This window comes from Drosophila eugracilis, unplaced genomic scaffold, assembly GCF_018153835.1.
Source record: "Drosophila eugracilis isolate 14026-0451.02 unplaced genomic scaffold, ASM1815383v1 contig_75, whole genome shotgun sequence".
Taxonomy (NCBI): Eukaryota; Metazoa; Arthropoda; class Insecta; order Diptera; family Drosophilidae; genus Drosophila; species Drosophila eugracilis.
Window position 1 is genome coordinate 812,524 of NW_024573645.1, and position 13,540 is coordinate 826,063.

Below are 13,540 nucleotides of genomic sequence, written 5' to 3' on the forward strand. Positions count from 1 at the left end.
GATTAATATGTGGCAGTGCACAAAGAACTTGTTTATAAATTCAAGTATTAAACAATGGAACAAAATGACAATAAAATGTAGCTGTTAGATCTGCTGTGTCGGGATTCATTTGTAAACAATATTAAAATTTTAATTACCTTTGATCAACATTTAAAAATAACGTAAAAATATCGATGGATATCGATATTTGGAGTTTGGTTGATGTGTTCCCTATATGAGGTTTATGTTCTCGCTAACTGTGATTTGTTCTCACATTTCATAGCAGTTAGCAATTAGATGTTGCTAACTCTCATGGGACCCAGTTTGTGTCTGCTTTCAGTCATCTGTTCTATTTTGGGTACACGTGCAACAATAAAATTGTTTTAATCATTTTAGTCGTTCACGAAATATTTAATTATTAAGCCTTTAAAATGGAAGATAAAACAGAAATAAAGACAGTGTGTAATCACAAAAGAGACGGGCTTCTGCCCACAATTCGTAAGCTATGGAATTTTTTGTCTTTCAATTAAAATAGTTATAAACTATTCCTCCGTAGTGAAATTTCAGAATGGATCCCTTTTAGGCGTCGGAGACTTCAGCGCTGTAGAAAGCACTTCAGATCGCAAAAAGAGGGCTTTTGTGGTAGCCGGAGAGCAAGTTTACACAGGTGACATTCAGGATAGTCAGGAATACGACACATACATCTGCCTAAGGAATAAATCTACCAACAAAGTTCAAATTGTGCCAGTGCAACAGGCGTTGATGTCCAATCATATCTTCAAGAGACTGGAAAGCCAAACGCAAAAGGTTCCCACGTTAAGCCGGGAGCACGCAAGCAAGAAGTTGCTCAAGGAATTTGGAGGGCGCAAAGCTTCCCGGTTTGTTGACAATCGCGAACAGATGATGGTCAATGTGGAGGTGGTGCGTCAGGATCTGGATGAAACTGTGAAATCATCGGTGCAGGAGGTAGATGAAGAGGACGATTCTCTGGCAGATGTGAGCATCAACAATGAGGACTACCTAGCCAGCATTGTGCCTCCATTTAACAAGGACGCCACTGAACTAGATGCTGTCTACAAGGTGGAAAATGTGATTCCAAACGCTTTGCTCGAACGGCTGGATGAGGAGGCAAAGGTGGTGTTCTCTACGCCTATCAAGACTCTTCCGTAAGTAGATAAACGAAGACGATAACATGAAGATTTAAAAAATACCTTTTCATGCAGCATTAAATCGGAATACCTCAAGACCTTTTTGACCCGCATTCAAGAAAAGCCCGTTACCTCCAAGCAGGATTTTCTACATATTAAACTTATCATATATATGGATGCCCTACAGTCGCTGATTTCCCTTCGTTCTCGGCAAATGCAGAAGGCGGAACTGTCTGGGATCACAGAGAAGATCGAGAATGACATCCGCATTCGCTTTGCGGATCCCAATGTTGCCAAGAAGGGTACACGCACTAATTTCAGTAGTGAAAAGGCACTCACACATTTTATTGTGATGGCTCTGCTCATCAGCGAGAAGTACGAAGTAGACATTAATGTACTGTCCCGCGCATTGGGCACCAGCAAGGATCGAATCAAGAAGTACGCCCATATTGTGAATGCCCTTCCTAAGTCTCGCTCGGACATCCTGAGTCTGCGCCTACCCAGCAAAGTTCCAGCACTAAAAACAGCACGTCGCTTCCAGCGGAAGAAGTAGCATTATCTTCAAGGACACCACGCCCGTCATCGATTAAACAAAACCGATGGCGAAACAATAAAGTTTATTTTAGCCAGATGTACTTTGCTTTGTTATTTTAGGCAACGCTGGAAAGCAAATTTCCTGTTCTAACTGATCAAACAAGTTAAGCAATATTACTCGGACTTTCTAGCAGAATAAAGCCTCCAGATGTTTGGGATTTCCACCTTATTTGACAAATATAAGAAAGCTATAATATAAAAAATGTCTGGCAATTAAAATCGATTTAAAAACATGGCTGATAGGTGCCATGGAAACAGTGGAATTCGTCTAAACACTATATTGTATTAAAAGTTTGAATTTTGGAACCAAACTATAGGACTCGTTAAGTGTTTTTACATTTTTATTTAGGTTTTTAGATTGAAAATCAAGAATAACATTGGGCGCGTACACTGGCAACGAATTGTTGCTGGTATTTGCTTGGAAATAACATTGTTTTCCGGTGTCTCATAATTAATTTAGTCCTTGCAGCAGTATGGCCGATACAAGTGCGTGTGGTTTCTGTTTGGGTGTGTGTGTGTACGACGGCAATCTTGTTAATCCCTCCCCCTTATAAGTTAGTTGCGATTATTGATCATAGTCACGAGTGATGTCCCGCGACATGAGTCCTCCAGCCCCGAATCCTCCTTGTGTTTACCGCTCTAAACGGCCAGTCCAAAGACCGAAACAATGCAGTACATGGTCTTGTTCTCCCAGCGCACTGTGCAAGATCCATCGGTGTCGTTGTTCCAATAACAGGAACTAGCGGTGTGCAGTCCTGCCCCGTTCTTCTGCATGATCATGGCAGTCACTATATACTTGTAGGGCTTCTGCTCCTTGGTGAGCACAGTAAGGCAGTTCTCCACCACCTGACCAGTCCAGTTGTTCACCTTGTCGTGCTGATAGGCATTACCACCAATGGTCGTTTCGATGGCCTCCTTAATCGTCTTGCTCACGTCGTCCACAATAAACTGGCTTTCTTCGCGTGAGTCATCCATTTTCGCAGCTTCGATTTACTTATTACGACAGCTGGTCAAAAATTAAAAGTTGTAGGGTAGTTGCGTTTGTTGTTGCCCTTGTAGATGTGCGCGCGTTTTTGTATTGTCGGCGGCGTTAGGACAGGCGAAATAAAATATGTCGGTAGTTTCTTTTCGAAGGGATATGCAGAGTCTACTTGTGTTTTATTTGGGAGTATTTTTGAAGCGTCTAGATGTGGTCAGACTATGCGGAAATTTGTCGGAAAAGGTCATATCAAAAATGGTTTTAGTTAGTCCACACTAGAACCAGATTCCAATCGATATCAAGAAATCGCATCACAAAGGTCTGGCTCATTCTGCAATCAGATCCAATGTATTCAATTCGACATTAAAAGTGGTTAAGGTTGCTGAATAGCTTCGGCAATTCCAAAATATTTTATTCATTAAAATAATAAAATTCTTCTGCAGTAGAAATTGACTAAATAATTATCGAAAAACAGTGTTGTAAAACACATCAAGCTACAAAAACAGTTAATGGTTTGTCTTTTAAGATTTGTCCAGCTCTAAGCCACGGTCACTCTGGCAGAATCAACATAACGGACGCGTTCGCGGCGCAGTAAAAACTGAAATACTAATATTTCATAGCTTTGCCACTAAAAACAAAATCGAAGCATATCTAGGCAGACAAGTTTAGGTGACTATTAAATAGCACAATTCGAAGTGATTCGAGCAGAACGTCGTGGAATTAATTCGTTATGGCAAAGTGCATAGGTATGTGTGTGCGTGCGTATAATTAAACAAAAGTATTAAGCAAAACGAAGTCGCATATTTTACACTACACGCTGCAAAATAATCGGGTAATAATTGTCGCAGCTGAAGGCGCACTTCCTTCTTCTTCTCCTGTTTTCCTTCTTTTTGTTTTTGCGGATACGTGCTAGTACTTTTGCAGCTGCTGTTCAGCTATTTAGTGTGTGTGTGTGTTCACTGCTGTTGTTGTTTTTGTTGGCTCACCTCTCGTTAACCACCTTGAATGCGAGCGAGCGAGAAGGAAGGAGAGGCGAGAAGAGTGCAAAGTTGATGCCCGCGAGTGTGCGCGTATTTGTGAAAACAAATTAGCTGCGACTGTGTGAGTGCGGCATTAGTCACTCTCTTTAACTTTTAACTTTTTGGTCCACCTCTTTTGGGCGCATCATAAAAAGGCGAAAAATAATAAAAGCCTACTAAGCCAGCTTTGCGGATCGGTTTTTTGCTTTTGATTCGAATCGGATCGGAACGAATCGGACATCGTCAAAAGGTTAGTTACCCGCAATTCATATTTAACCACATCACCCTGACAACTTTTATTTTATTTCATTCCACCATCCATTTCCATTGAAGTTTTGCAAAAGCTATTTACTTAATTGAAATTCCAGTCAAGGTCGTATTTGTTAATTAATTAAATGTTTGCCTGGGTGACTAGCAGTAAGGCAAGAAGAAACTTTTCTGCTATTGTACAATACAAAAATGTTGCATAAACCGATATGCTACGTTAGTTCCGACTGTTTACTTCAGCTTTAACGATAAGAGGGTGTACAGCGACATTTATGGATGAGAGACCTATTTTTGAGTGGAACGAGTTGGAGAAATTTTATGGCCTACACTGGATAATGCACACAGGCAAAATAAAATTAATATATATTATGTAGTTTTTAGTTCTAAAGTGATAACAAAATGTAGAACACATGCCTCTGGTAAATGAAGAACAAGCCCCGTTCCCACTTTTGAAGTTCATACATATAATATTAATATGGAAGAAAACCTTTTGATATTTATTCATTTATCTATCCGATTTTTCTTTTTGTGCAGCATTGGCTTGAGCTTCTTTTTTTAAAACACATATAATTGAATACCCAAGGAATTTCGTTTTCGTTTTGTCACTTTCAGGCGCAGCAGGTGTTGCATTTGCGCTTACCTCACTTTCCAGCTGACTGACTTTCGACCGATCCTTGCATGATACCCGTATTCCATATACCATATGGCAACTAAGCAACCCCCTCTCATCCGCCACTGCTCGATGATAAAACCCTTTACAGAACAATCTCCTATATGTCAAAAACAGGAAATGTATATCGTATTTATATAAGAAAAAAGTCTTAATAAACCGCAGAAATAAAATATGGCAAAACAAATTTTCCCTTAGCATTTAGGGCTTTTTAATTATCGTCCATCAATGAACATTCGATTTTTATATGGGTTCCTGATCAGTTTTGACAACTTTCGTAAATAAGTATAAAATTTAACTTGTTAATGAAAGTGTTTATAAAAAAGTTGTATTAGAAACGATTTGTCTAAGCGAATGAGTGACTAATGGATTTTTTTTGTAAAGTGTAGCCATTCAACATTTTACGACAGAATTAAACTCTATAGGGTTGCTAGACTTGGCTGAAACAAAAGATCCTTTTTATGGGCCTTTTAAAAAGAACATTGCTTTTCAGTTGGATAATAAAAAGCTGCTGCAAGTGTTTTTCACTTACTACTCGATACACACAATTGTAGGTGCGCTCGAAAAGTACTGATGCAAGCTTTCAGCTCTGATTGTATTCAACTTTGACCCACATTCGGCAAGTGTTGTCCCGCCATGAAACGCACGAGTGGATTGGAGGAGTGGCATGGAGAGTCTATACATTGCAGTGATGGATTTCATCTGCAGCTCTTTCATATATTTTATATTCGAACGTGCAATTTTTAGCCCGCATTGTTTGACTAGAATTTGTGGGCATAACACATAACTACATTGTTGTAGTAAGTATGTCTATCAATCGTTCGTTGTGTGTATGCAAATACGCTTTTAGAATAAACTGCACGAGCTGGAAAGACAGAAAGAAAAATAAAATGACGAACAGGGAAACGTGCTGACAATGTGGAATGGTGCATTGGATTTTATTTCATCTATTTTAATTTCATCCATTCCTTTTTGTTCTACAGAAAGAAGGAAAGCTTGCGCAGACAGTGCAAAATCTTGAATTGAATTTATAAAACCAGTTTTCAGCATTTTGGTTTTACCATATTTTGGCTTCAGCTTTTTCCGGTCTCCCTTGTACGATTTTTCGCTAGAGTTTCTGGTCTTTTTTTTGTTAAGTATGCTTATTTGGGAAGCTGTTCTTTATTTTTGCCATTTGCTTAAAGCGCCAAATTTGCTGATTAAATATTTACCAGCCATGTGTGTACGCGTGTATATTTGAATAGGTTGTTGTGGCACCAGATCCAAGCTGTATCCACAATCGCTCATTAGAGAAGCCAAACAGAAAATCAAATTAATCTTTAACCCTCTGAACGATAAAGAGTTCTTATTATATGCGAGACTGCCAGTTAAAAGATCCCCAGAGCTCAATAAACCTTAACCTCAAAGACTCGCACAAAGCATGGTTCTGTTGCCATCCATCTCCATGGCCCCTCTTTATCGCACTTGATGTAAATTGAATGATTTCGGCTTTGTTCTCATCGTAATTTGTTTTAATTGCATGAGCACAATGTGGGCACGTCTTCCTCGTTTTGTCTTTACATTACGTTATATTCAGCAGGTTAAAATGCTTAAAAACATATATATGTCAAAATAAAAACAACTCAAAAAATTGAGGCGTGTTTTTAGTTAAGTTCATTTAACTTGTCAGGCCTGGCATTAAATTCAATTGACTTCGGCGCGTTGCCTTCGTTTTGTTGTTCAACTGTTGCGGGAGCTTTTGTCGCCGCTGCTCCCGTTTGCTATTTTTATGCTACACATCAAGAAATGTTTTTATTTAATCATTAAATCTTTTACTGACAGAGCAATTTTTAAACCTACGTATTAAAGATATAAAACAATATAAATAAAAACCAATTCAACTGAAAAAAAATTCTTAAATTTTCACTCATTTTCAAAAAGTAATTATTAAATTCTTACTTCATTAATCATTGGATTTTTTATTTTAATATGACTCAAAATGAATTCAGCTTAATGTCAAAAGTGATTTACTTATCAAAAGTTGCATAAAGTTTATAAAACACATAGACCCTAACGGTTTTCTTTATAAAATCATATTATTGCCGCAAACGATCTTAACGACATACGAGTACATGTGACATAAAAACGTGACAAATAGAAAAACTTTCTACGATCTTAATAAACGATTTAAAGTTATATAATTTTTGCCGTGTAGTCTAGAGAGCAGGGCAAAATCACACAGAGGTTAATGCTTTCAAGTGGCGCAAGTCGGAGACTAATGGACCATTTGTAGCCCTTTGTGATTTGATTGTGGTCTAGTTTTTATTTGGACAGTGAAAAATAAAATCATTCAAGGTCGTCACGCCAGTTTTGTAGGTGTGGTGAACGAAAAATGTCAAAGTGGCCAACAATTGCCGAGTTTTCGATGCCAATAAGAAATGAGATCGTGGAAAGAGAAATGTTGTTTAGAGAGCACAATCTATTAAAAACAGAGCATGGTAATTGCTCTTTCAAATGCAATTCAAGCGAACACATTTAATTCCATTCGATTATTAATATCGCTCTCACTCGTCTTTAATGCAACACATCTCCACACCCCACATACATATATATGTACCCGTATATCCAACATATAAGACATACAGAGATCGATGTATTTGTCACTTTCTTTTGTTCTGCTTTCGTTCGACTTCCATTGTTCGTGAGAGTTTGCTCGGAACGTGCGGTCAAGCTTGAGGATGGATGGTCTAAAACCAAAGTAAAAGTTGCCCCAAACCCAAGTGCCTGCCGCATCACAAAGCGTATTTGCCCACACATTCTGTCAACGCACTGAATCATCGGATCTTAAAAAGACCAACTGTGACTGTCTTTACTGGAAATCAGTTAACATGGAAACGCATGTCTGGAAATGCTGAAAAGCAAAGAAACAAGCAATTAGCAAACATTTTCTCAGTCTCTTAATTCTCATCTAAAGTTTTAAAGGGAGTCGCTGTGAAAAACCGGTTAGCATTGACTGGTCTTGAGCTTGAACCGCAGAAATACAGGTAGCTTTATTACACACTTCCGAAGGCCCTAACTGATTTCAAGTTTTCGATAGATTGAAGTAAGAGTTGTGATCAAACATTTTAGAAATCGTAGAATTCAAGAATCAATCAATTGGATTTAACCAGTCCATTAGAAGCCTTAGAAGCAAGGCAAACAAAATAAAACCAACAATAAACCAGTTCCAACGTCATCATAAGCCAACTTCAACCTTATTTACTTGTATTAGATAATAGTCCTATTTTAGCATAGTTTATTTGCATTTAATATACGAAATCGTCATTAGATGTTAATGTGAGTTTAATTTGTTTAAATACCCTAATAATAAGTGTCAATATGTGAATATAGAGCACCTTATAAACGTGCGATGAAATTAATTATTTAGATTATCTCCGCAAACGATTACGGGATATTATTTGATCAATTTTACTGACGGCACGGACGGGGAAAATGGAAAAAGGAAAGCGTGTTTGCCATTGTGTTATATACAATTTGTCTGTCGGAATAGACTGCTCTTGCTCTTGAATTTCTGCACATGCCCATATACAAAGCAAATAGTAGAAATGTGGCGGTTAAGGAAAGGGGCTGCAAATGATTAAATTGGCATTCAGAACCCCCAACAAAGTGGGTGGTTGGTTGGTCAGCTGTCTTCCTTTCTCTTTCTCCCATCATCACCTTCTGAAGGTGATTTTAATTAGATTGCAAATGCAAGTTCTGGTGAGAACGTATCTGCGATTAGCGTCACAGTCTATCCATCTCACAGAAAGTCAGTCAGTCAGCCAGTCGTTTGGCCAGCCAGTTATCCAATACTGGGCAAACAGTTTTTACAAATTCAGCTATTCATTCGCTTGGCTTTTGTGTTTATTTGATTTGCACGGGCGGTCTCTCCTCTGGAAGACATGAGAAATTTGTATGAATTTGGCATGCAACGATTATTTGTTATGATAGGTTGTTTACGGCTCCAGCTGAAAGTTTTGAAAGTTGGCACATCTAAAAATGAAATCTTTGTTCTATTGTACATATAGAAATTCAGACGATCCGTTAAATAACATATTGTACAGTTTCTTTGATCGATCATTGACTTTGGTTGAATGTGTCTATATATACATATGTACATATGGTTTTTTTGATTTTAAAATCCAATCGTCCAGTTGACCAATTAAAACCAAATTGTATGGAAATTTCCAATTTATTTAAATCAATAAAATTAAACTTTCACCGCTCGTGATTTGTAGATCTTTTAGTATATTTTTTTTGCAATTGCTTGTGTTTTTATAAGTGTATTTCAGCAATTTTCTTTGAAGCTAGCTTATTCATGGAAGTTCCCCACTATTCCCAACGGAAAACACTTTTCAAATAACCGGAAGAAATTACAAATATTTGTGAACTGTTTGTTTTGGGAAAACATTAAACGTTTGTAATTCCTGCCATATGCTAGAACTTTTTCCCATTAAAAATAATACACCCCTCTCCAAGAGGCGGATTTTTGTTTACAGTGCCATCTCCTCCCATCTTTTATTTTATTAATAATATTTGTCCATATTTTTCCGCAAAAAAATGCTTCTGGGAATTCTCCGTATGACGCACTAATTTTCGATTGCCATCCAATCTCCCGAAACGCAGAGAAAAATATATGTACATATGAAGAGCTTTTATCAAATGATATCAAGTCATTCAACGCCGCCGCCCCTTTGGCTGCTTCGCATTTTTTTGCGACTTAAAATTGTTTATAAAAATTGTTTTGTTTACGCAAACCATTTCGTTGTTCTCGCGAGAGGGGCGACATTGGATCTGCTCTTATCATTGGCCATTGCGAATGTTTTCTGTTTGATGGTCTATCCCACTTGTGGCACATGCAGTCGTCCCATTCAGCTGCTTTCCAGATCGGTTCCACCATGTGCCGGGCACCGAGAATTCAACATATGGGGCAACTGCATCAGTCCACAATCCACCTATGTACTTATATTCTAGTTCCGGCGTTAACTTGAAATTGTTGCGTTTTCTCTGCCATTCATATCACTTTTTTCCACTGTTTATTATCATGTGCTTCGAATAGAAATAGAAAAAACATCGCAGTAATTAGCAGAAAAGCATTTTGTGGGCGGGGAAGATGACGTAAATGTTCGAGAAACCCCAAACGAGAAACAACAAAATCTTTATTTATTTTTTTTTGATTTTGCCACTTGCATCGTAAATACAAACCAATAAAAGAGCATTTCAGATCTGCCGATTGATTGTTTTCCCGTTCTGATTATGGACGACTTTCGCAGGTGTTGATAGCTGAAATTGTCTGTGCGTGTGTTTTCGCGTTGTATCGCTTTATTAAAAGAGACTTTCCAAGTAATTACTTCTGGTGAGTCACCAAATATTACCCATTATAAAATCTACTTTGGTTATCAATAAACTTAATCGGTCTGTGTCCGACGCTTTTTATCTTTAGGTCTTTACTTCAGTTGCTCTTGTATTAAGTGCTTTAACTAAAATCTTATCTTTCATCGTGAATAAATAGTATTGTTTTGTTAAGTAGGTAAGGTGGGGTGACCCTGCAATAAAGTATAAGTATATTTTTTTTGAGTTATGTTAAAACTTTTAAAAACAAGTGAAAACATTAATTGCGGGTTGAAATTAACAGAAAAGTCTCAATTAAATGGTTCATTCTAAGAACTCTCATTGATTCTTAGAAAGTACAATTCTAATTTAAATTACAAATCACTAGTACAGAAAGGCAACCTAAGGCACGACCTAAAGGTTTATTTGTTTTTATAATAAGTTCCGTAAAAAATACATTGTCCGCTATACACATGCCATCGTTTAAATTAGCTTCTTGTTTTCCAATCTTTTCTTGACACCTGTCAGATATCGGACTGACTGTTCTATATTTTTACTTTTATCTCACTGTTCAACTCACTGAACTCAGAAAACTATTAAAAAATTAGCACTTGTTTTCGTTTTTGAAATTTTGAGTAGAAAAGTGGCACAGAAAGTCAGATCACATTGGTGGTGGGGTGCGAGTCAACAGTCCCGGAGCAGCCCTCTACAAAAGTTACCTCGTCGTGAGTGTCGCTTATCAGGCACAAATATTTGCGATAAGAAAACTGATTTTGCATGTTTAATTAGAAAACGCCATTTGAGCGGACGGACTGCGGGTTGCTGCTCACCAAGATACACACATAATTGAATCCCTTTTTTCGCTTCTTCAATTGCAGATAGCATGACCATTCCATCGAGACCAGCGCCGGCGCCACCCGGATCACGTGGCCAATGCGCCGCAGCTGGGGCGAACGCCAGCTTAGAGCAGCTGCGTCTGCAGCTCCAGCAGCAACACATGCAACAACAACAAGCGGCCGGCGGAGGACTTCAAAAACTGACCATTAAACTCCCGCCACCACCGAAGGGTCCATTACAGTCGCAGAATTTACAGCACAAGCGTAACGTCACCCACAATAATAACAACAACAATAACGGCAGCCTTTTCGATGAGCCGATAGGAGGATCTAGCATCACGAGGAAGTTCCCACAGGCACGCTACACACCGGCCACTAATTGGGACGATGATCCATTTGGTGGAAACGGGAATGATCGCTTCAAGAAGATGCCACCGCCACGTCCGCCGCCGCCGAAGGTGCTGGTTAATGGGCAGAACATGGCCAAATCCTCCTCATCGACGGCATCGGCGGCCGCCGGCGGTAGCAAACTCATCTCGAACATCTTCCATCGCAAGAAGTCCACGTCTACGGCATCAGCCGCTGCTACCAAGGCCGCAGCAGAAAATCGCGTCTACGGCCTGAGCAGCGGCAATGCCGGGACACCAAATTATAGCAGCACCAGCAGTGCCTCCTCGGCGGCCTTCAATGTGGATTGGAATGCTGCCTGGAATACGGCCACCACTACCACATCGAGCAGTAGCCACAGCTCCCATTATGCCTGTCAACAAATGGCAGATACGCAGCTCATCAGCTTCGATTCACCGCCCTCGTCGCCAACCTTCACCCAGAAGTCCAACAGTGACTGCGTAAGCGTGGACAGCTTCAGTTCGGATAGTAACTTCAGTTCACCCAACAATGGCAGCGTTTCGCAACCAGAGAGCGGATTCGAAGACGACTACCATCGATCGCGGCCATCCACACAGAGTCCGTTGGATCCTTGGGAAGCGGTTGATAGCATTAATCACGGGGGAGTCGATACCTTTGGCTCCGCTCCGGTACGTCAAACGTACCAGTTGCAAGCACGCTCGTCGGACAATCCGCTGTGCAACGGCAAGAGCCTTTTGCCGCCGACCCAGTCGCTTACCATGCCCACCATCATTAAGCCGAAGATATCACAAAAGCCAAAGGCTCCAAAACCACCACCATTTATCGGGGGCATACCGCCAGGTTATAGCATACCAGTGTTACATGAAGGATCAGAGACTCCACCATCGCCACCGATGCCTAAGGGACCGCCACCGCCATTACCCAACGGTGGAATTTCACTGTTGGACGTGATTAGCGGAAAAGTAGATGCGCTGGCGCTCAGCAACGGTTGCCAGGGCTACATGGAAGAGGAGGTCGTCCCCTACGCCATTGCGCTCTATGATTTCGACGGCGTTGAGGAAGGCGATCTTAATTTCAGAGTAAGTTCTTGATAACACAAATTTTATTAGAGTACTAATGCGGACTTTTGTAGGAGAGCGAAAAAATATATTTGCTGGATCATCCCACGCCGGAGTGGATGCGCGGACGCACGCGTTCCGGATGCGAGGGCATCTTTCCAATCAATTACGTGGACATCAAGGTGCCATTGGGAGCCACTGGTGGTGGTGCTGCTGGGCCAGCTACTAGGGCTGCAGCACCCTCAACTAGTCCCCCGCAACAGCTGGCGAACACGGCGCTCTGTTTGTATCATTTCCCCGGCGAAGTAGAGGGAGATTTACCATTGCAGGTAATAACCCATTAACCATCCATCTTTACAGAATACTAAACTTTTTTCTGACCGTAGGAAAATGAATTGGTCACAGTGCTTTATAGGATTAATGAGGATTGGCTTTATGGCGAGATTGCAGGTCGTCAGGGACAGTTTCCGGCCAATTTTCTGGACCAGGTGCCTGCCAATCTGCCCACATTGTAACCGTATAGAGCCAGCGATCTTTAACGATCTATATATTGTGTACCCAAACATTGTCGATAAGTGAGAAGACGTCAAGCGAACTGAAACATATACACAACACATATATAATTGTATTTTTACTATATTCTATTCTGTGCGAAAAAATATTAAGAAACGAGCATATAGTCTAAGACAATTTATTTGTAAGAAAATCGAAAAATGTTTTTATGGCAGCAATGGGCATGCCTTCCATTTTCCCGCTTATACACGGGATTGATTTATTGATTTTATGTTTAACCTGCGAATGGAATTGTTTTGTTTACTGAATAATTCAATATTTATGTATTAGAAATGATTTGCTGATCCTTAAAGTATTTGCCTGCCAACCATAGCCCCAAGCCCAATAGAGCAGTCAAAAATATTGTAAATAAGTTAAAATGTACGTGATTTCTATTAATGTTTAATTATTTAAATCGAGTTTAGTTAGACGCTTAGTTAGGCACATTTACAGATTCCAATTTATGATGCAAACCGATTGTTTATGTATGTATTAATATTTCTTTAAAGTGTTGAGGGAGGTTCAAAGTGAAGATGAAAAGTTACTTATCTATCCTTTGAAGAGTGCTACCCTAACAATTTGTAGGACTTATCATTTATAAAATATCAGGATATCCTAGCAATGAAGAATGTAAACAGAAATAAATGAAGATGATCACAAAAAGTCACTTTAAAATTATTTTCTCAGTTGCCCTGGACATTACAATTTAATCTGTATTCA

At 39.5% G+C, this 13,540-nt stretch overlaps 3 protein-coding genes across 3 annotated transcripts; 2 read left to right on the top strand and 1 right to left on the bottom strand.

Annotated features, from left to right (window-relative positions):
• Positions 1-317: 317 nt before the first annotated feature.
• On the top strand, positions 318-1,758 carry LOC108105267. Its single transcript, XM_017211747.2, has 3 exons — positions 318-477; positions 536-1,145; positions 1,203-1,758. The coding sequence occupies exons 1-3, from the start codon at positions 411-413 to the stop codon at positions 1,678-1,680; spliced, it is 1,155 nt and encodes a 384-aa protein (XP_017067236.2). The 5' UTR covers positions 318-410; the 3' UTR covers positions 1,681-1,758.
• A 286-nt stretch (positions 1,759-2,044) lies between these two features.
• Positions 2,045-2,906, bottom strand: LOC108105266 (dynein light chain Tctex-type). Its single transcript, XM_017211745.2, has one exon. It carries the CDS (start codon positions 2,694-2,696, stop codon positions 2,361-2,363), a length of 336 nt encoding a protein of 111 aa, XP_017067234.1. The 5' UTR covers positions 2,697-2,906; the 3' UTR covers positions 2,045-2,360.
• Positions 2,907-3,221: 315 nt separating this feature from the next.
• On the top strand, positions 3,222-13,487 carry LOC108105264 (actin cytoskeleton-regulatory complex protein pan1). The gene is made up of 4 exons (XM_017211743.2): positions 3,222-3,969; positions 10,884-12,289; positions 12,343-12,597; positions 12,655-13,487. The coding sequence occupies exons 2-4, from the start codon at positions 10,889-10,891 to the stop codon at positions 12,781-12,783; spliced, it is 1,785 nt and encodes a 594-aa protein (XP_017067232.1). The 5' UTR covers positions 3,222-3,969; positions 10,884-10,888; the 3' UTR covers positions 12,784-13,487.
• The last annotated feature ends 53 nt before the right edge of the window (positions 13,488-13,540 follow it).